Source organism: Rissa tridactyla, chromosome 10 (assembly GCF_028500815.1).
Source record: "Rissa tridactyla isolate bRisTri1 chromosome 10, bRisTri1.patW.cur.20221130, whole genome shotgun sequence".
Classification (NCBI taxonomy): Eukaryota; Metazoa; Chordata; class Aves; order Charadriiformes; family Laridae; genus Rissa; species Rissa tridactyla.
The window spans coordinates 13,066,114-13,085,942 of NC_071475.1; the positions used below are offsets into that span (position 1 = coordinate 13,066,114).

General features: G+C 43.5%; 1 protein-coding gene across 1 annotated transcript in view; it reads left to right on the plus strand.

Moving 5' to 3' along the window:
- Positions 1-19,829, plus strand: part of CHL1 (cell adhesion molecule L1 like) — a 138,364-nt gene that overhangs the window by 108,374 nt on the left and 10,161 nt on the right. The window contains exons 11-24 of the mRNA XM_054216117.1: positions 783-914; positions 2,196-2,333; positions 3,025-3,136; positions 3,838-4,004; positions 5,558-5,723; positions 6,903-7,027; positions 10,124-10,225; positions 10,436-10,633; positions 11,470-11,540; positions 14,086-14,308; positions 16,862-16,977; positions 17,146-17,350; positions 17,584-17,706; positions 19,004-19,183. Of these exons, the coding sequence (XP_054072092.1) occupies positions 783-914; positions 2,196-2,333; positions 3,025-3,136; positions 3,838-4,004; positions 5,558-5,723; positions 6,903-7,027; positions 10,124-10,225; positions 10,436-10,633; positions 11,470-11,540; positions 14,086-14,308; positions 16,862-16,977; positions 17,146-17,350; positions 17,584-17,706; positions 19,004-19,183 (2,058 nt within the window). The remainder of the gene's footprint in view (positions 1-782; positions 915-2,195; positions 2,334-3,024; positions 3,137-3,837; positions 4,005-5,557; positions 5,724-6,902; positions 7,028-10,123; positions 10,226-10,435; positions 10,634-11,469; positions 11,541-14,085; positions 14,309-16,861; positions 16,978-17,145; positions 17,351-17,583; positions 17,707-19,003; positions 19,184-19,829) is intronic.

Here is a 19,829-nt window from a genome sequence, read left to right on the forward strand (position 1 = left end):
CAGAGCTCACCCAGTTTAGCTGGCAGTGCTGGGAAAGAGGAGAGCACAGGGAAACCAGCAGCACACTGCTGCTCCTCTACCACCACCCTGTGGGCAATCTTTCTGGACCGCTCATCAGGATGATGGTTCTTTCATCCCCAGTGGTGAAAGAATGTTTTGTCATTCCTAAATATGTTACAGATCAGTCTCTGAGCTGAATACATGATGGGAAGCCAGAATATTGAAAATCACAATGCGTTTCCCCAGCACACATAGATGAGCAGATGGAGGTGCAGCATCCTGTTGTGGAGCTCTGGTGCATCACCGTGCTCTGCCCTCCAGCCACTCCTGGGCAAGTGAGAGGGATTTGAGCTGGATGGATATTGGCATCTTGTTTGAGTTGCTGAAATAGTCTCGCCTCATTTCACAGACCACAATCTCCTGTCTGAGGGTCCTAGTGAAAATGCTGACCTGTTCAGGTCTACCTCCTTCCACAGCCTCTCACCTTTCATCTGCTTTGCAGTTGCTTTCTAGTTGGAAGAACACTGCCCATTCCCTACACTCTCTCCCCGCTGCTCACATTGCACAAAGTCTGAAGGACAGAAATTGATGGGTGCTGATGCTAATTTTACCTTTTGTAATGTCCGTTTGCAAGAAATACAATACAGCTGCACGATAGGCTCCTAGGAGCCGGCTGGGAACTGTTGTCAGCGTTTGCCATCTCCTGGAGAACCATAGCAATAGCAAGAGTTGGACATGCCCTCGCTGTGGCACCTGATACCTGTTATGTCCCCTCTTTACAGAGCCTCCTCGGTGGATAAAGGAGCCCGAAGGTGGTGTTTACAGCGTAGGAACAAATCTTGTGCTGCTGTGCGAAGCAATTGGCAACCCAGAGCCAACCATTCAGTGGAAACTCAACGGGATGCCCATCGATAGTAAGTGCAAGGTCCAAAGTCCTCCTTTAGGTGGTGGCCGGGTGGGATGTGCCTGTGTTGCACCCAGTCAGAGGAAACACACAAATCCAAATGGGATGGATGATGTCTGGTTTGGCATCTCTTTAGACAAGAATTAGTTTCATAAATAAATAATGTATTTATTTCATAAATAAAAAAAATGTTTAAATGGGATCTTGAAGAGAGTAGGGGTGAAATCTGCAGGGCTGTGGAGTGGTGGTACCCGTGAGTTACTGCCTCTGCCTCACCCCGTAATGCTTACATCTTTTGAGGATCTGGGTAGCTTATGTTCATGTTCATCTTGGTCTTTCTTTGTGCTTCTGAATAAGCACAAGCGACTGCATGGTTGAGGAGCACAGGCCCTGCTCCCTGGCATAGCAGTATGATTACTACTATTTTAAAAAGTCTATGTGGGTATTTTCCTGGAAATTGGTGCTCTAGAGCACTTTCTTTAGGCCATGGGACTACTGACAAAGGCAGTGCTCTGCAACTTGGTCTCTGGCTGTTGAGCAAGGTCCTAGTTTGATCCTGAAGATGTGCTTTGCTGTTGGAGTGAGTCCAGAGGAGGGCCACGAAGATGGTAAGAGGGCTGGAGCACCTCTCCTATGTACAGTACAGTCTGAGAGAGTTGGGAGCCTGGAGAAGAGAAGGCTCTGGGGAGACCTTAGAGCCCCTTGCAGTCCCTAAAGGGGGCCTACAGGAAAGATGGGGAGGGACTCTTGATCAGGGAGTGGAGTGACAGGACAAGGTGTGACAGTTTTAAACTGAAAGAGGGTGGATTTAGATTAGATATTGGGAAGAAATTCTTTACTGTGAGTGTGGTGAGACACTGGCCCAGGTTGCCCAGAGAAGCTGTGGCTGCCCCATCCCTGGAGGTGTCCAAGGCCAGGTTGGATGGGGCTTGGAGCAACCTGGTCTGGTGGGAGGTGTCCCTGCCCAGGGCAGGGGGTGGCACTGGATGGTCTTTAAGGTGCCTTCCAACCCAAACCATTCTATGATTCTATGTTTTGTACCTGTGCATCTCCTAACACATAGCCCTCGTGTCAGTCTCAAGAGAATTTAGAAGGAAGGTGTCCCTTTAGAGGGAAGGTGTCCCTGCCCACGGCAGGGGGGGTGGAACTAGATGATCTTCAAGGTTCCTTGCAACCCAAACCTTTCTATGATTCTATAATTTGCCTTTGACTTCCAAGCAGTGAGAAGAGACTGTGAACTCCACAGTTGTGGTGTTTTCTCCATCTCCTGATATAGTCTGGGTCTTTCCAGGTAGGACCTTCAGAGGGAGAATCTCTGCCAGGGAGATCAGCCTTACCAACCTTCAGCTTCACGACAGTGCTGTGTACCAGTGTGAGGCCAGCAACAAGCACGGCACCATCCTTGCTAGCGCTAATGTGAACGTCCTCAGTGAGTACCCTCCTGGCCTTTCCTATTAGCAAGAAAAGGTCTATAGCTGCAGTGTCCCATTCTGCTGATTGAATGCTTCAGAACAGCTTGGGGATTGTAACCATGTCATTTTCTTCTGCATTGGCACAGATTTTAAGAAATATATTGTCAAAACTAATGCAACAGGCCTTATCATGGGCAATATTATATGGTTAGCATAAGTGCTCATGAGCTTTGATACACTTTTTGTTTTAAAACATGGTTGTGGTTGGGCTAAAACCTTTTCAATTCAAATCTACTGAAGCCACTGGGGGCTGAATTAAGACCACAACTCTGTTTTTTAGTTATTGTGTATTGTTAATCTTTGGTTTTGGTTGTGGTGCTCAGTCTGTTCTTCTCCCTGAAGAAAGGGAGTGATGGGAATTCAGTTAATAAAAGAGGTCCCTAGAGAAAGTGGAACCGGGTCTGTTTTCTCTCCTGGAGCACATTGATGTTTCATGTTCTGGCATGTCCAGCAGTCAACCACCGTTGTCTTTGTCGGTGAAGCTTACGAGAGCTCAGTTGCTCAGTGCAACTGGTTCCAAAAGGCAGTGAAATTCCCATTAAGGGGCTAAGGCTTTGACGTTTGCTGGAAAAGGGGATGATGCAGGGACTGTATTTCTATTCCCAGTTCTGAAATGCAGTGCCACTCATTTTGCATTCTCTTCTGCAGATATTGCTCCCTTAATTCTGACCTCAGATGGTGAAAACTATGCCACAGTTGTGGGTTACAGTGCCTTCCTGCACTGTGAAATTTTTGCCTCGCCTGCAGCAGATATTAGATGGTAAGCCACTGAGAAGTGATGTTTTCATGTGAAACAAGTTCATACAGGCTCCACAAGTATTGAATAATGTGCTAGTTATTATTTCTATGGAGTTAACATTAGAAATTTGTAACAAAACTGTATATAAAATAAGTATTCTGTGTTTAAATGCACTTTCAAGAACTCTGAAGAACTGGTTTAAAACAGCAGTTAAAGTCCTCTGTACCTGTATGAGTCAAGTGCTGGGACATTCATTAAACTAAGCCATGCTGTAGATCACCAAATCCTGCTACGGCGTCACCAGCCTTAGTTTAATGTTGGCGACTTTTTAAGTTTGGACACATTATTGAGGTGGAAACGTGATGACATACAGAGCATATTTACCTGGAAATGGTTCCATATGGTTGGAAATCACAGGACTGTCCTAGCACTTGACAGGTGCAATAAAATTGCAGATGACAGCTATAGATTAAGGACTCGGCCAGTCTAGTTTAAAGACTTTGCTAGTTGCTGTCAGTGTGGTTTGGGTTTGCGGGAAGCTTATATCCCTGTACAATGTGCTACATGTGGGTAAAGTGACTTGCTAATCTTGACTTGGTCACACAGTGGTAGATCTGAGACCAGCTCCCAAAATTCCTGTGTCCCCTGGAATATCTGCTAACCATGCAATAACAGTTCCTGCAACCCTAGATATAAACCGTAATTATTTTAATCCTCTTTAGGACTAAGGATGACAGCATAGAGCCACTTTCAGCATTGCGCTATGAGTTAAATAAGAATGGCACCCTAGAGATCAAAGAAACAAAGAAAGAAGACTCGGGATCGTACGCGTGCTGGGCTGCAAACTCTGTTGGAAAAAGAGCAATCACTGCTAATCTGGATATAAGAGGTAAAGTCTCACTTATCGATAGAAAGACCTTTGATATCTGCTAAGGTTTTATATTTAAAAATTTTCAGTGAATTAGTAATTAGTACATACTCAGTCTAAGATACAAATACATTCTGTGAGGTATCAATTCTATGTATACTAAGACCTGCAATTGCCACGGGTCTGGTATAGATGTAGGAGTTTGCATTGTCTCCATTGTTCTGTGCGTTTTCTCCATGCACATACATGACGTTTACTTTCTTCTTGACACTTGCGGAAGCTTCATAAGCCACAAAAAACTTGCAGTTTACTTCCCAGATCTGTTAACTTGAAAAAATTTTCCCTCCTTCTTGCCGTCGTCCCTGTTACACTCAGAGCAGGTTCTTGGCTGACCCTTGGGAGCCCAGAGCCCACCTTGTGCTCATGGGCTTGGTGAGGTCCTCGCTGAGCCAGATAGGGTCCCTGCATCCCCCACAGCCACGGGATTCCTCCTTCTCTAAAGCTACTTCCAGCCTATTGATCAGAAGGTGCATCCCAAATAAAATTAGTATCCGCGGTGAACACCAAGCACATCGCAGCAGGTCGAGTCAGGGGATGCTCTGGTTTAGGGGCTTTGCAGTGGGCCCTTGCCTGATTATCAACTAGACAAATATCTGTAAATAGAGCAAAAAAAAACCCTACTCAAATGCCTTTACTTATAAATTTCAGACACATACCTTGTGCTCTAGTTCTGTTTTAAGGGATTTATTTGGTTGTTTGGGGAGGAGGGGTTTTCCCCTGGCAGGGTGATGGCAGTGGACAGCTTCTGTTGAGCACACAGGTTACATTTAGTGGATTGCATACAAATTTACTTAGGATTTAGGGCTTGCCAATAAAAAAACCCCTTAAATACTCAATTAGTGGAGTCCTTAAAAGGACTCTCAGATGCAGGTTCGCTATGATGAACTTGAGAAAGAAACACTCTTTTTGTGTTCTGTTTCCACCCACTCCCTTTGCTTTGTAAATTTTACAGTTGTGATAAACATGAAAATATGCAATGAAATTCTGACGGAGTAACATTTCACTGTAAAAAGAAATTCAGCCAAGTGCTTTCTTCTTACTTATTCATCTTTTTCTGCATTCAAATTAGAGTCAATTAAAAGAACAAACTTGATTGCAATAAGTTTTTCTCCCTTGACTTTAATAAGCTTGTAATTTTTCTTGGATCATTGCCAAAGCCTATTTCAAATGGCAGTTGGACATAAAAATCATATTCAAGCTTTTTTTTTTATCATCCATTTCATGACAGTCTGCTAACAAGGGTTTTCACCTGTGACTTTTTTTAGTAGGGTTTTTTTTTTTCTGGCACTCTTTGGTTTGGAGTGAACTAAAAAATAATTTTTCAAGATAGAAAATTAAATCCTGGTAAATATCTATTTCAAAACCAACCATCCTTCAGTTGAAATGTTTGTATATATAACAAAAAAGACATGATCATTGCTCCTAAGGTTGATTTTCATATATGAAGTGCTTGGTGAAAATTTGATGTAATAGTCTCTCTCTCCTAATCAAAGTGTTTTTCTGCGATCAATCAGATGCTACAAAACTTGTTGTTACTCCGAAGAACCCCCGAGTCTTGAAATCACATTCAATTTTATTGAAATGTCAGTCTGAGTATGATTCACACTTGAAACACAGTTTTAAATTATCCTGGAGGAAAGATGGAGATGAGCTGCCAGTCAAGAGCACGGAAGATGGCAGGTAAGCAGGGAAGAAACAAGAGTTTCCTTGATCTCAGCTGAATAATGCTGTATGGTGCTGGAACACGAGTTTCAATAAACATGAGACTTAATAGCTTGAAATGCAAATTTATGTCTGCAAGAATTCTTCATGCGATATGTGAATAGATCTGCATTTTATATACATATAAATATAAACACATCTATATGACTTTTGAGCCATGGCTGGCAAATTATTTTGTTTTTTATTAATTCTCTCACCATCACAGCAGAATATTGCGTAAATCTTGGTTCAGCCCAAAAATACAGCCCTACCCCCAGTGCAGTCAACTGGGGTTGTGTTCCTCCACTTCAGTGGGACTATTATTTTCCTGTGCTTTATACCTGTTTGGCCAAAGCAAGTCCTTGTCATATTAAAATGAATTTAAAACAGATTTATGGGATTCTCCCCCTAAGATTGTACACATTAAAACCAATGTGTTTTTCCTACGTATGAGTTTAGGACTTGCAAGTGCAGGCTGAATTTTGCCCTCCTCTTGTGTTTCCATTGACCTTAAGGGGATGGAGCTCAGCCTTTATTCCATATGAAGGGTCCCACAGTGGGCAATCAGATGTCTTCATTAATTACCACAGAAGAGAGATGGTTTCCTAAATACTGCAGTGCTGGAGAGGTTGAAGATCCTGCTGAGGCCACGTAGTTTGGGGAGATAGCGCCAAGCAAATGCCATGTCTGCAACGGAGCCCGTGTGCCTGGGCTAATGCCAGCGTCCCCTGGTGCATTGGACATCACACAAGTGGGTTGGGAATGCTCAGTTTTACTCAACCCTTTCAAAATTTCAGACAGAAAACCCATGTATTTGCCTCATTAATAGTGTGCCAAAATCCTATGTTCCAGACAGTCAGCCGATGCATATCAATGTGGCTCTTTTTCAGACCAAGAGAGACATGCCAATTTCCAGCCATGGAGGCTAAATTGCTACAAAATACAAATAATAGTCTACAGCACAGTGTGTAATACAACTGCAATTACATTTTAAAGTAATAGGCCTAACGTGCAATTTTGTTATTCAAAATGTCCCATTACCAAGTGTTTTTGTGAACTGTTTTTCAGAGAACAACATGTCTGTCTGTCATATGCTTATCTCACAGATTTTTCTCTTCCTTATTTGTGTGTACCTTTTTTTTTTTTTTTGCCCCATAGGATAATTCTGGACAGGGATACGCTGTTCATATCAAGCGTGACACTGGAGGACCAAGGAGTTTACACGTGTGTGGCTCGCACTTCTCTGGACAGTGTCACAGCCGAATCGCAGTTAATCGTTCTTGGTAAGAGGATATTTTCCTGGGGTGCAAACAGCCCCGTGCAGTACATGATGCCGTTGCAGCACTTTTGCTTATTTGCTTCCACTGCCCAGTCAGTTACAGATACTCAATAACCCAATTTCACAGAGGTGCAATGTACCTCTCGCTCGTTAACCTCAGTGGTCCTACCCTTGTATCTCCTGGAATGGGGATGCCGACGCAAGCATTTCATTTATATTTAATCAGCTCTTTGTTATACCTTTATATCTAAGGCAAGGCAGCCTTTTTTCTCAGTTCAGGAGGAGCTTGCCCAGGCTGGAAGGTGTAATAGCGTATTAAGAATGGCTCTGCTTCTGCTTTGATGTCCTTGGTCAGTCCTCCATCCACTTTACTAGAGATTTGCACACAGATTACCGTTTGGACTATGTTTTAAAGAAGAAAGATGTAAGGCCAGTATTTAGATGTCCAACACCTCTGAAGATCAGTGAAAGTTAAACACCTAAAAGGATTAATTACCTCTGTGAATCTGAGCATTAATTATTGTCCAGTGGCAAAGAGCAGCAGAGAAAAGCCTTGAACCACAGAGTCTGAAGCTTGACCTTGTGTGAGCCTCCTTACAACCTGCCTCCCTTCCTGAAGGACCACTTGAAATTAAGGGGGTGAACTTGCGGAGTGATGTCCTTTGCTCATGTACCTGAGTGCATCGACCAATAGCTAAAATTCTGATTTGTGGGCATTTTTGCTTCATTTTAATTTCCTTTAACTTCAGTTTTGCTTCATTTTACATTTTCATTTATTTCTGGTAGTGATTGCAAGAAGAACTAAGACAATTGACCTTCAAGATGCTTTAAACGAATGGTATTTTTCAGTAAACAGTAAATTAAGAAGATGCTATGCACATTATTTATGGTACCGTGTTCTTTAGTGCTGTATAATTCAAAATGTTTGTAGACTGTTCGTTACAATAGTTATGAAAATTTCATTAAGCATTTTATTCCCTTTTAAAAAGGTGATTTGCAGAAGAGGAAAAACAGCCTTGTGCTCCTTCCCTCTTGTTTATTGTATCTAAGAAAGGTCTTGGTGGATCGACCATATCTGTTATTTTCCAAATGGAAAATTCAGGCATTTTTTGCAATGCAAGACTTGTGAGATGGCTAAAGAACTAAATATGGCACAGACGGAGACATCAGAATATGGGTAACTAAGAACAAAAGAAATATCCAGTTGGAATACTTCTAAGTATTTGTTCTATGGTAGAGGAATGAGCATCTTTAAGATGCACCGTCGCTGTCTTTAAACTGATATACTGAATTTTAACACCAGATATTCCAATAATAGAACAGCAAAATGCCTGTAGGTTAAACTGTGCTTTCCTGATTTTTCCCCAGTACAAATGAAATAGGGGAAAGAAATGTAAAGAAAACTAAAACAAAAACCCCAACACAAATATAACCTTTTAACTTTTTGATGTACCCTGAGATAAACAAGAAAACTCAGTATTATTATTTAAAAAATTCAGTACAAAGCCAATTCATTTCTTTCACAATGACAGAGACAGTGTTGGTGGTCGAGGTAGCTCTTTTTCCTGTTGTTTTTCCTTTCGTTGTCAGCCAAAAAATGTAGTTGGGACATTGGGGCAGGAGGTCAAAAACCTGAAGTTGTGCAATCTTGTTTCCTTGGTCTCTATATTTTTTAGAATTTGAAAAGCCAGCACTATGTTTAAGGAGGGAGGCTGTGTGTGTTGTGTGAGTTTGGAAGGATGAGGGGTTACCATCAGCCCCCTGCAGTGAGAAATCACTCTTTTACACCAGGCCCTATACATTTCATTTACCAAACTAATCTGATACAGTCAGACTGCGAACTGTCAGAGTCAGCCACAAGGAAGATAAACATCTGTCTGCCTGAATCCGCTACATTTCGTAGAATCACAGAATGGTTTAGGTTGGAAGGGGCCTTAAAGATCATCTAGTTCCAACCCCCTGCCCCGGGCAGGGACACCTCCCACTAGACCAGGTTGCTCCAAGCCCCGTCCAACCTGGCCTTGAACCCCTCCAGGGACGGGGCAGCCACAGCTTCTCTGGGCAACCTGGGCCAGGGGCCCACCACGCTCAAAGTGAAAAATTTCTTCCTGATATCTAATCTAAACCTCCCCTCTTGCAGTTTGAAGCCATTACCCCTCATCCTGACACTACATGCCCTTGTAAAAAGTCCCTCTCCAGCTTTCTTATAGGCGCTCTTCAGATACTTCTCCAGGAAGAGAAAGCGTTCATTCAATTACAGGCAATTTGGCAAACGACGCATGCCACAGGTCACCTCTTCTGCCCCTGATGCTGTTGAGAATACCAGATGGTATTACAGCCGTGTGTCCCCCTTGCCGTCTCCCAGGGCTGTAAGGGGCAGCAGCCTGTTTCGGTGGTGCTGGTACCCTCAGCCCTGGCTGAGACCACATCCCTGAAAAGCGAGCAAGGCCAGGAGCAGGGCAGCGCCGTGCTCAGGGCGTGTATAGCCCCACACTTGTCCCCGGGAGGTGCAGTGCAGTTATCACACCAGCCACCACCAGCTGACTCTGATATATTCTCTGGACAGCATTAGTTGAGCTGGCAGGTAATGAATTTTCTTGTTTCCTTTTAATATAGATCCCCATGGCTGGGATAATGAATGTGATCCTTTCACTCATGCTCTAAAAGGCCAAGTTCAATAACTGTCGGAGCTGAGTCACCTTCTACCACTCTGGTTGGCACCAGGGTAAATCCAAGTGGTGCTAATATAACTTTCTGCTAAGAGCAGTGTCAATATCTATTAATGATTAAATAGATCTCAGTGTTGATTTGAAAAGAAAAATCTGTTGCTGCAAGCACGGTAATGAGAGTAGATGGAAATGAACTTGAGAAAGAATAGTGCATTTATAAGGGACAAAGCAGGACCAGAGGGTTCGGCTTGGTTTTCTGTAATAAAAAGAATCTTTAAGAGCAATTCCCACTTTCCTGATTTTGTCCACTATGAAATCAAAAGATGTTTTACCACCATTGTCACTCAACTTGCTGTTCCAGTCCTTTGGAAAATGCCAAGGCAAACAGGAGTAGCTTGCCGTGCTCTTGACAATTCTTCATTATTTCTCAGATGTTCCTGATCCACCAGAAGACCTTCAGCTCTCAGAAAATCAAAACCGAAGTGTTCGACTATCCTGGAAAGCCGGGGCCAGTCATAACAGCCCTGTTAATGGTATGAAGGATTTTAGTAGCATCATCTTGCACTGTTTAGCATTATGGCACGTCACGGCTGTTAGAAGAAACAAACCACGCTCACAGCCATACTTAATCGGTTTTACTATGACAGTTAATTTGTTGTAAGTTCATTTCCATCCTTGCTATCCATAAGCCGTTTACACAGGCTCTGCTTTTTTTCTTTTGTTTTGTTTCTTTTCCGCCTCAGAGTCGATTATCGAGTTTGAGGAGAACCGGTGGGAGCCGGGGAGCTGGCAGGAACTAACCCGAGCCCCGGGGAATGACACCACCGCCCTTCTGTCACTGGCCCCGTATGTGAATTACCAGTTCCGCGTCGTATCTGTGAACGCTGTGGGAAGGAGCCAGCCGAGTAAACCCTCGCTGCGCTACGCAACACCTCCGGCTGGTAAACACTGCCATCTAGTTTTCTCAATATTCATAGTTTTAGCATTTTGCTGGGAATAACAGTGCCCTCCTGTGCTTCAGGGGGGTGTGAAGAAGTCAGGGCCCCCTTGTGCTGCTTTCGCTGCTCGGTGGCAGCCCAGGGATGCCAAAGCGAGCGGTTGGCAGGGGGTTTCCTACCCAGGTACCTCCGGCACACCGCTTTCCTCAGCTCTGCTGACTTTGCCCCCTTGTAAAGCCCATTGCAGCCCTTCATGGGCAAGGAGTTGCTGGACAAGATCAGTGTTTATGGGGAGCCTTTCAGCAGCGCTAAGCTCGTCCAAAATCTCCATTCACAGTGCGTTTCTCACTGTGTCAGAAAATGTTGTGTCCCTGAAAGTCATTTTAGAGGCCAACTGTTCAGCACAGCATTTGCATTCCTTGGCATTTTTCTTTCTTTTCTTTCCCCGTTACTTCAATTTCCGGTCCTTCTTCAGCTTTTCAGCTGTGTGCGTCCCACTAATGATATACCTTCTGTTTACTATCCCCATAGGGAGAAAAATCTCTTCCTCATAATCCCCTTACATCTGGTGCTTTGAAATCCAAAAGTCACAGTTTCATGTTAGCTGGTGGCTCCAACCAGCAAGGGCCCTTTGGAATCAAAACTGCATAAACAATGTGTTTCGGTCACGGCAGCTTTGTTGATCCAAGTAATTAATCTCATGAGCGTTTTTTGTTTAGGTGTCTTTCAGTAATAAGGAAATAAGAAAAGTTTTTTTGCATCCTTTTTGTGCATGTAAATAACAAATGCAAATAAAACCCGGGGCATGCAAACTAACCTTCTCACTTGTGTGGTTCCAGCTCCAGACAAGAACCCAGAAAACATTCGAGTTGAAGCTTCTGAACCAAATGAAATGGTGATGAAATGGGAGGTAAGGCAGATGTGTCCGTCAACGCTGCAATATTGGAAACAGGTTCTCCCTTCAAGCAGCAGTTTCTAAAGCAGCATGGAATTTATCGGGATGTTGTTTTAATATAATTACATTAAAAAATAAATAATGGATCCCTTGGCTTTTTATCTCCCCTTCCCCTACCCCTGTTTTTTAGGAAGTATTAGCAAATTCTATAGGTAGGATCCTTGATGCTCCTGAAGTCAAAGGTAAACTTGTTATTGACATAAGCGTGTTCTGGATTTCCTCCCCTAGTTTCATTTTTGTTTCAAAAGTAAATTTTTTTACATCTAACTTAGCAGGTTACTAAGAAATATGAAAATCCTATAAAGCACAGTGAGAATTCCCCAGAGCATGCTCCTCTCCGTGCTTCTTGCATACAAGAAAGTGCTTCAAATCGTCGTGGTGTAACCCTGCTCTGCAGGAGGAGCAGCCGGGCCCAGGGAGGGGATGGGTTTTACGCAGAGCTGCTGCCCTTCCAGCCTGGAGCTATAAAAATGATGAGGATCGCTTGGCCAAGAGAATGTGATCTTGAATTTTTACATCAAGAACTAAAGGAGTGTAGGTAAAGCTCCTAAGCATCTGTGCCAAAGGAATTGTGTAAAAGTCTTGAGGATGGTTTCCAGTCCTCAACTTCCCTGGCTTTTAAGCTTACAGGTTCTGTGCCAACAGTTTGGAGAGATATACATTCCTTCATTTAACACAAATTTCAACAACTGTGGAGGGAACATATTTTTTTGTGGCTGGAATTAAACACAATTTACATGAGATTTACTTCTCAATCTGCTGCTCGCAGCAAAGAACAATAAATGTTCCCCCCGTGTGAATTCATGGTTTAGGCTATAATTACACCAAAAGAAGATGGCCCTCTAGACATATTGACTTGGATTGGAATGGGGATTTTTGCTGTACGACGTAGCCCAGGGTCAGGGAAGACAGTCCTGCCCCTCAGAAGAAATGCATGAGTGGTAATAACCAGCGTGGGTGGGGAATTCTGCTGTGACCAACACTTGGTTGAACAGAGAAGGAGCGCTCCTTCTCGCCGGGAAGCCTGTAATCCACTGCTCAGACGGGGCGAAAGCAGAAGTGAAAACTGCGACTGAAGGGAGAGAATGGGATGGACAGGCTTTGTTAAATCTTGTTGACACATTGAAATGTTGTAAACAGGATATTCATTTATTTATGGGGTTTCCTGTATGCTTTTCAGAGGAAATGCTAGGCACTAAACGTGCTATTTCTGGCAGACAAAGGCTGCAAAACGATGTTAATCTGCCTACTTTGGATTAAGAGGCCAGATGAGCATTAGCGACTAGCTTTTCAGCCAAGGATTTGCGGCATTAAGGGGGATCAAAGTAAGAGTCAAGCAGTGCTGCAATTTAACTCTGAACTAGAAGTTATTTTTTAGTTGGAATTTTTTACTACTTCAGCCTCTCTTGCAAATCCCATTCCCCGGGATCTTTGCCACGGAGGTGATTCTCCCAGTGGTGCCTGTTAGTGAGCTGCCCAGCCTGCTGGCTCCTTCCCCACAGCCATCCCAAAGGTCCTCATACCCTTAGAGCAGATAAGTGGTAATTTTTGCAGATCCCCCAGACTTGGATCCCCCCATGGATGAGGAGCATCAATGGGGCATCGCTTCCTGCTGGCACTTGCAAGTCGATGCCGGTTCATTTCAGACCTCTGCGTGCAGCTTGGATGCATGTCAGTTATTATATATTTAATATGCACAATATATAATTTAAATATTATTAGAAGTAGGCTATGTGGTGGGAAATACCCACAGCTGTTTCAGTGGACTGAAATTACCCTCATCATTTTTGGTAGTGTGGGTGTCGTTAATCTTACTAAGTAAAGAAGTACATTTTCAGAGAAATAAACTCAACTGGAGAATGTCTCATGACAAGCCATTGCTATACATCTTCTAATATTTTATAAATTCATGTTAAGTAGGTGGGAACCATACTGTGATGAATTCTTCAACTGATCGGTAAAAAAGAGTAGCACAGCCAGCAGTTGCACATTAAATATCCAGGCGTAGTTTCAAGCATTTGGTGCATATTTAGAACAAATCTAAATTTTAATGACCCAACTTGCTGTGCTACATAAAATTCTAAGATAAAATGCAGATTTTAGCTGTACTAAGAGACACACACCACCTTATGCCAAAATACGCATTTTAGTTGTGCTAAAAGCCCTGCGGTTTTACGTCACACAAGAAAACAAAGAAAACCTGTGGCAAAACAAAAACTGATGTATGTAGTATGCAGAAATATGTCTACAAGCAATTAATCTGGTTTTAATGCAACTGTTTCTCTGCCTTTCACCCACCTTTCTCTTGAAGTAATGAGGTTTTTCTTCCAGTCATCTTAAAATTAACACAACAGCGAAAAGTTAAAGCTTTCTTTTTTTCCCCTCTTTTCTCTCCCAATCTTGTAATATGCTCTCCAAAATTATTCCCCCCTCCCCTCAGCTGCTGTTTCATGATTACTGCAACAAAGGCAAACAAGATCTCTTTTAACTTCTTCTGCAGCCATTGAAACCTGTGGAGAGGAACGGGCCAGGGCTGGAGTACAAAGTCAGCTGGCGGCAGCAGGGAGTCGAGGCGGACTGGAACGAGGAGATGGTGAGGAAGCATTCTCTGACCCTGCGAAACACTCCCACCTTCGTGCCTTACGAGATCAAGGTCCAAGCGGTAAATAATTTAGGATCCGGTCCTGAACCAAATGTTACCATCGGATATTCAGGAGAGGACAGTAAGTAGCAAGACTTTAATGTAAAAATATGATGCGTGGGGGGCTGTTGCGATGCAGAACGATCGGGTAGGGAGTGATGGATTAGGCAGCCCATGGCCAAAACTGCTGAAATGCCAGTGCTTAGCATGATGGGCTACGTGAGATGCAAATACAACTGATGCTGAGCACCACAGATGCCAGCTTGCTGGAGTTCGAGGGATTTTTTTGAAAGGTCACTTGTGCTTTCATTAATCTCAGTTGCTGGCTTAATCTGGATATTTGTTTGAAGGCCACAGTCCATAAGAAGTCTATGAAGTGTGGCAGTCATTGTGTTGTACTTGGTGTGAAAAAAATTTTTAGTTTGTCTAGGGCGCGATTTAACAGTTTAACACTGTCAAAAGTTAAGTATTCTGGCAACTAAGTACAAACACTCAGGCGCTGGGCATTGTAAGTGAATTTATAGATGGTGCCACGTTCCCATGTGTGCTGGGTGTTACCTTGTCCATTGAGTCCTTGAAGAATGGGTCCTCTGCTCCAGCCTGGGTTTCTGTCCAGTGGCTTTCCATGGCTCCTGGGTGGCGCAGCCTTCTCTTCACTGGAGGAAGGCTTTGCTTCGGACCTACTCCTTCTCCAAGCCCCATCCCCGTGTCTTCTCAGAATCTGCCCACCTTTGATTTTGGACTCTGCCTGGCCCACAGTCCATCATCTGGTCCAGATCAAACAAAGATGCTTTCTCCCCTTGCCGCCCACTTTCACAAAATAGATGCCCTGGGCTGCTCTGAAATCCCAGCAATCACTTGTGATACCCACCCTTTGCACATGCTCTTTGAGCTCCAGCTTCACGTGGGCTTTTAATAATCATGTCCCGTTAGGAAAGGTGAACATGCAGGAGGATCGCTCTGCTAATAGAATTAATGCTGGTGCCACACAGGATGCAGCAGCCCTGCTATGTCTGTGGGACACTGGATAATGTCACTGCTGAGGCCACCCCAACGTCTCTGAAGGAGCAGAGTGTCTCTTTTGGTGTTTACTGCATCACTAGAGAAGATACTTGGAGGACTGGAAATGTATGCAGCTGCAGTAATGAAATGCCAAGCCTCACCTTAGGAAGCAACCCAGTTAAGCACTAACACTGCCAAAAAAACCCGAATCTTTTTCGTAGGAATTAAGGATTTAAATCAGCAATGGAGTAAACAGCATGGTGGCCTGCTAGCGTGGAGCGCCAAGCTTCCCTCATCCCAACTACAGATGCTTATTGCATATGCAAACGCTTAGCAGCAGGGGCTGGGAGCTCTTGGCAAAGAGGGGAGAGGATGGCCAGCAAACGGTTCTCTTTCAGATCTATCTGCCCATTAATTTTATGACTTAAGTCAGACAGTTTTCATCCCGTGCAGAATTTGAAGTCTTTAAGTTGTTCTCTTGTAAGAATGAAATAAAATGACAATTTGAATGGCCTTTGAAAAGTCTACGGTGGATTAGCCAACTAAGAAAAGCACATGTTGTGCCGCTTATGAAAATGACCAGAGACACATATCCTTGATGCCGCCCACCACGTCCGGCAGCAGTCACTCCCCAGTAGCAGTAGTGCTGCTGCTCCTGCCTCTCCACTGGCTGCAGCTTCTTGCAGAAGCCGTTATGGAGTATCACGGTCCATGGTAGGTGATATGAGACCGTCAGTAAAATTTCAGTGATAACCACAGATGTAAAAAACGTTACTACGTTTACAGAGGGAAACGCATCCTAAGGCGGGCTCTCTGGAGCGCTCCTCATTGAGTGCGCGCACTGAGACCTGCGTTATCAACCCCCGAATGGACCAGTTTGATGTTTGCAACCTGCCGAGGGGTTCCTGGTGTTTCACCAGCATAACGCTTCAGTGCCGGGAATGGTCTCGGTGCTGTTCAGACAGGAGAGTCCCCACTGTACACCCAGAGGTGGGCAAAGGGAAGGTTTGGTGGTGCATCTCCCCTCCCCTGTACAGTGTACGGCAGAAGAGATGCTGGATAGTGAGAACAGAGAGAAAGAAACCCCACAGCATGTTTATTTTCTTTGTGTGTCTGTGGTGGATCTAATTTTATATCTATCAGTGGAAAAGCTTCCTTGCAATTCAGTTGTCAGTGGATCAAGGCCTCTTTTTTTCAAGCGCTATAATAGCTTTCTGTGTTGTGTGGTGATTAAAATCCTACTGTTTAATGAGCTTAGTTGTAAAATGAAATTGATTATAAAAAAAACTTTATGATTGCCTTCTTGAGTTGCTGCGTTAATCTTTTTTTTTTTTTATTCTTCTCACTGCTGTAAGCATTACTTGAAACAGGAAATCATAAATACTGGTGTAGAAATTCATATGTCCCAGTGCACCTGTATTCCAGCCCTTAGCAGAAAGCCCTGATACGGCAAAATAAAGTTTATTGGCCCATTTCACCCACTGGATGCAGGTGGAATGGCTTTTTTCTTGCCTGCAGTAAGACTGTGTGAACTGCCACAGCTTGAGCTGGAAAGCCAAGCCCTGTAGCTGTGAACAGTGGGAAACTGAGCTCTTGTAAGTGTCTTTAATATGTGGCACTTTTGTTTTTACAGTTCCAGATGCTGCTCCCTCCGGCGTGTCGGTGGATGTTGTGAACAGCACGCTGGTCAAAGTCTTCTGGTTTGGAATACCAAGGGACAGAGTTCGTGGACACTTAAGAGGCTATAAGGTTACAAATTTCTTTTTAAATATTTGTATATAGATGAATAAACTACTAAATGAATCCCAGATCAAGCATAAGATTGCAGTCTCTCATATCTGGGAAGATGAGAGAAATCAACAGCGCGTTCAGCCCCATGCAACACCATTTGTTATAGAAATACCAATCTCAATGCAGGTCAGTTGGTGGAAAACAAAAAGCATGCTGGACGGAAAAAGGCATCACCCAGAGAAACACTTCCTAACGTTTGTAGGAGACAGAAACTACGGGATGATTCCCGGTCTAGAGCCCTTCAGTGAATTCCACTTAAGTGTTTTGGCTTACAACGCCAAAGGAGATGGCCCGGAAAGCTCCCCCGTTGTGTTTGAAACTCCAGAAGGAGGTAAGACGCAGTGAGAATACGGGATGGAGGGATGTAAATAGAAATTGTCCAGGTAACAAGGCAAGTTGATTTCCTTATTTAAAGTGATTGTAAAATCTCCAATATTCATAAAACCCTTTACTAGAAAGGGGAACTCTAGGTGTTGGACTAAACTGTATCGTCATTTAACAGGTATGTGTAGAGACAGACCTGTTCAATCTCCTTCTCTGAAAGCTAATCCCTGTATTTTCCAGTCCCCGAACAACCACGATTTCTAAGGATCCTGAACTTTGACAAGGACTCTGTCACTCTGTCATGGGGACTTCCTAAGAAAGCAAATGGCCACCTTACTGGCTACCTTTTGCAATACCAGATAAGTATGTGCCTGTTTTACTTTGATTTTAGAATTTAAGCATTATTAGCTAAAGAAAAATAGAAAAGGAAAGGAAAGAAAAAAAAGGGTTTATATGTGCAGTTATTTAAAACAGAGGCTGATGAGAAGGGCTGTTTCTGAGATCCCGGTACCAGGCAACAGCGTGTGTTGCGCTGCGATGCGCACACAGCCTGCTAGAGGGCAGGCCAAAGTCACCTTCCGGAGCAAAAAGCGTTCCCTGTGCTTTTCCGATGTAAGCTCACATTGCTGCCATGCCCTATTCCGCATTCATAGACCAATTATTTCATATTCGCAAATTAGACCTAACGTACTCGTTAAGAAGACGCACAAATTGTAGGTGCATTTTACTGAAGTGAAACCCATTCAATGCAAAATAATTTGTAATGAGAGCACTTTAGCCACAATTATTCAGGTCTTCACAATACAGCAGTGAGCTCCTCCTCCCTGTAGGATGCCTCAGCAGAAATGCAGACAGCTACCACTTGAGTCATGTTAGTGAGTAATCTCCTTGAGAAACAGCTAAATACCAGGGGTATTTCTTTCTTTCTTGCCTATGAAAGAACTGAGTAGCTGGGAAGAGACTCTGAGCAGGTAACCTCAGGCAAGTTCTAGTGCTGGTCCCAGGATGCCACAACACCAGCTGTGAGGTGTGGTGACAATTCAGGGTATTTTATATGTTGTTTGAGGACGGAACAGGATTAGACTGTGCCCTATTTACAAAAAAAAAAATCCCATGTACTTTGCACTTCTCTCTGCTGATGGCAGAACTGCCCAGTTGCCTTTGCAAGCTGGGGCTGGAGGCTGGTTCTTCCCTTTGGTTTTGATGATTATAAGCAGAGAGCGGATACATCTATTTAGGCATTTTAGGAGTGGGAACGCCTCCTTCAGCTGCCAACTGTGCCTAGGCAGAGGAAGCAAAGCAGAACAGCCCTCCGCTAACTTGCTTGCAAAAGTTTGCAGATGTTTGGAAGCAAAGCAAGAAGCAATTCATATATATTTAATGATCTAGGAGACAGTAATTTTTACCACCCACTCAGTATGTGCATATCGAGAATCAGAGAGCTTTTTAAGAACAGTAATAGCTCACCGAGTAGTTGGGAGATTGACGTGGAGGAGATAAATCCCATTTAGGCACTTGGCAGGAAGGTGAGATATGCTTATTCAGGCTTCATCCTTCCTACTTAACTGCAGAGTGCTTCCCTTCCAGGAGCGTTCATGATACGTTTCATGTCCGTAGCCTTTAGCTGCTGGATCTGACTCAACCTCCTTTTCCCTTTCAGTAAACGAAACGCACGAGATCGGACCTCTGAACGACGTCCGCGTAACCAACCGCTCCACAGTCAGCTGGAGGCTTTCAGGTCTCAGCCCCAGCACCAAGTACAAATTCTATGTAAAGGCTTGTACAGTCAAAGGCTGTGGGAAGCCGGTCACAGAAGAAGGACTAACGATGGCTCAAGGGAGTAAGTTAATAGGCAATATGTTTTTATGTGGAGAAGCTCAAACAATAATGGAAAAATCTATTGAGAATATTCCAGGCTTGACATTTCCTTTGTAATTAGAGGAAATAAATTTGTTTTTCTTTCCCAGAGAACAATCAATGAACTTTTTAATGTAGCCATGCAGCCTTCAGAACAGTAGAGCTTATCTGTTTCATTTTGCTTTACAGTACTGTGTTTCTGTTCCCACCGATCAACTCTTTAAGCCGTACTACAATAAGTGAATTGCATTTAGTCACAAACAGAAAATTGAAGATCTAAATAATCTGTTCTCAGTAATATAAAAACAAATTCTGCCCTTGCATGAAGATGGGGGACTGCCAGCAACATTAGGGGCAGGTATTTGACATGAAAAATCCAGATTAACATCAAGTTGACTGGAGTGCCTTTGATCCATTATTTTATTATTATTATTTTATCAGAGACTAGAAGTGAGTGTTTATGTGCCACTTATGCCCTATCCTAAAACACTGATGTTCCATGATTTAAAGGAAAATCGCAAGCACTACACGGTAGCTCATCTTTCACATTCAGCTGAAATGAAATAAAATGTACCGTGCTCAGCAAGTCTGAAAACCGAGGAACAAGTCCTTGCTATTAATCAGAAACC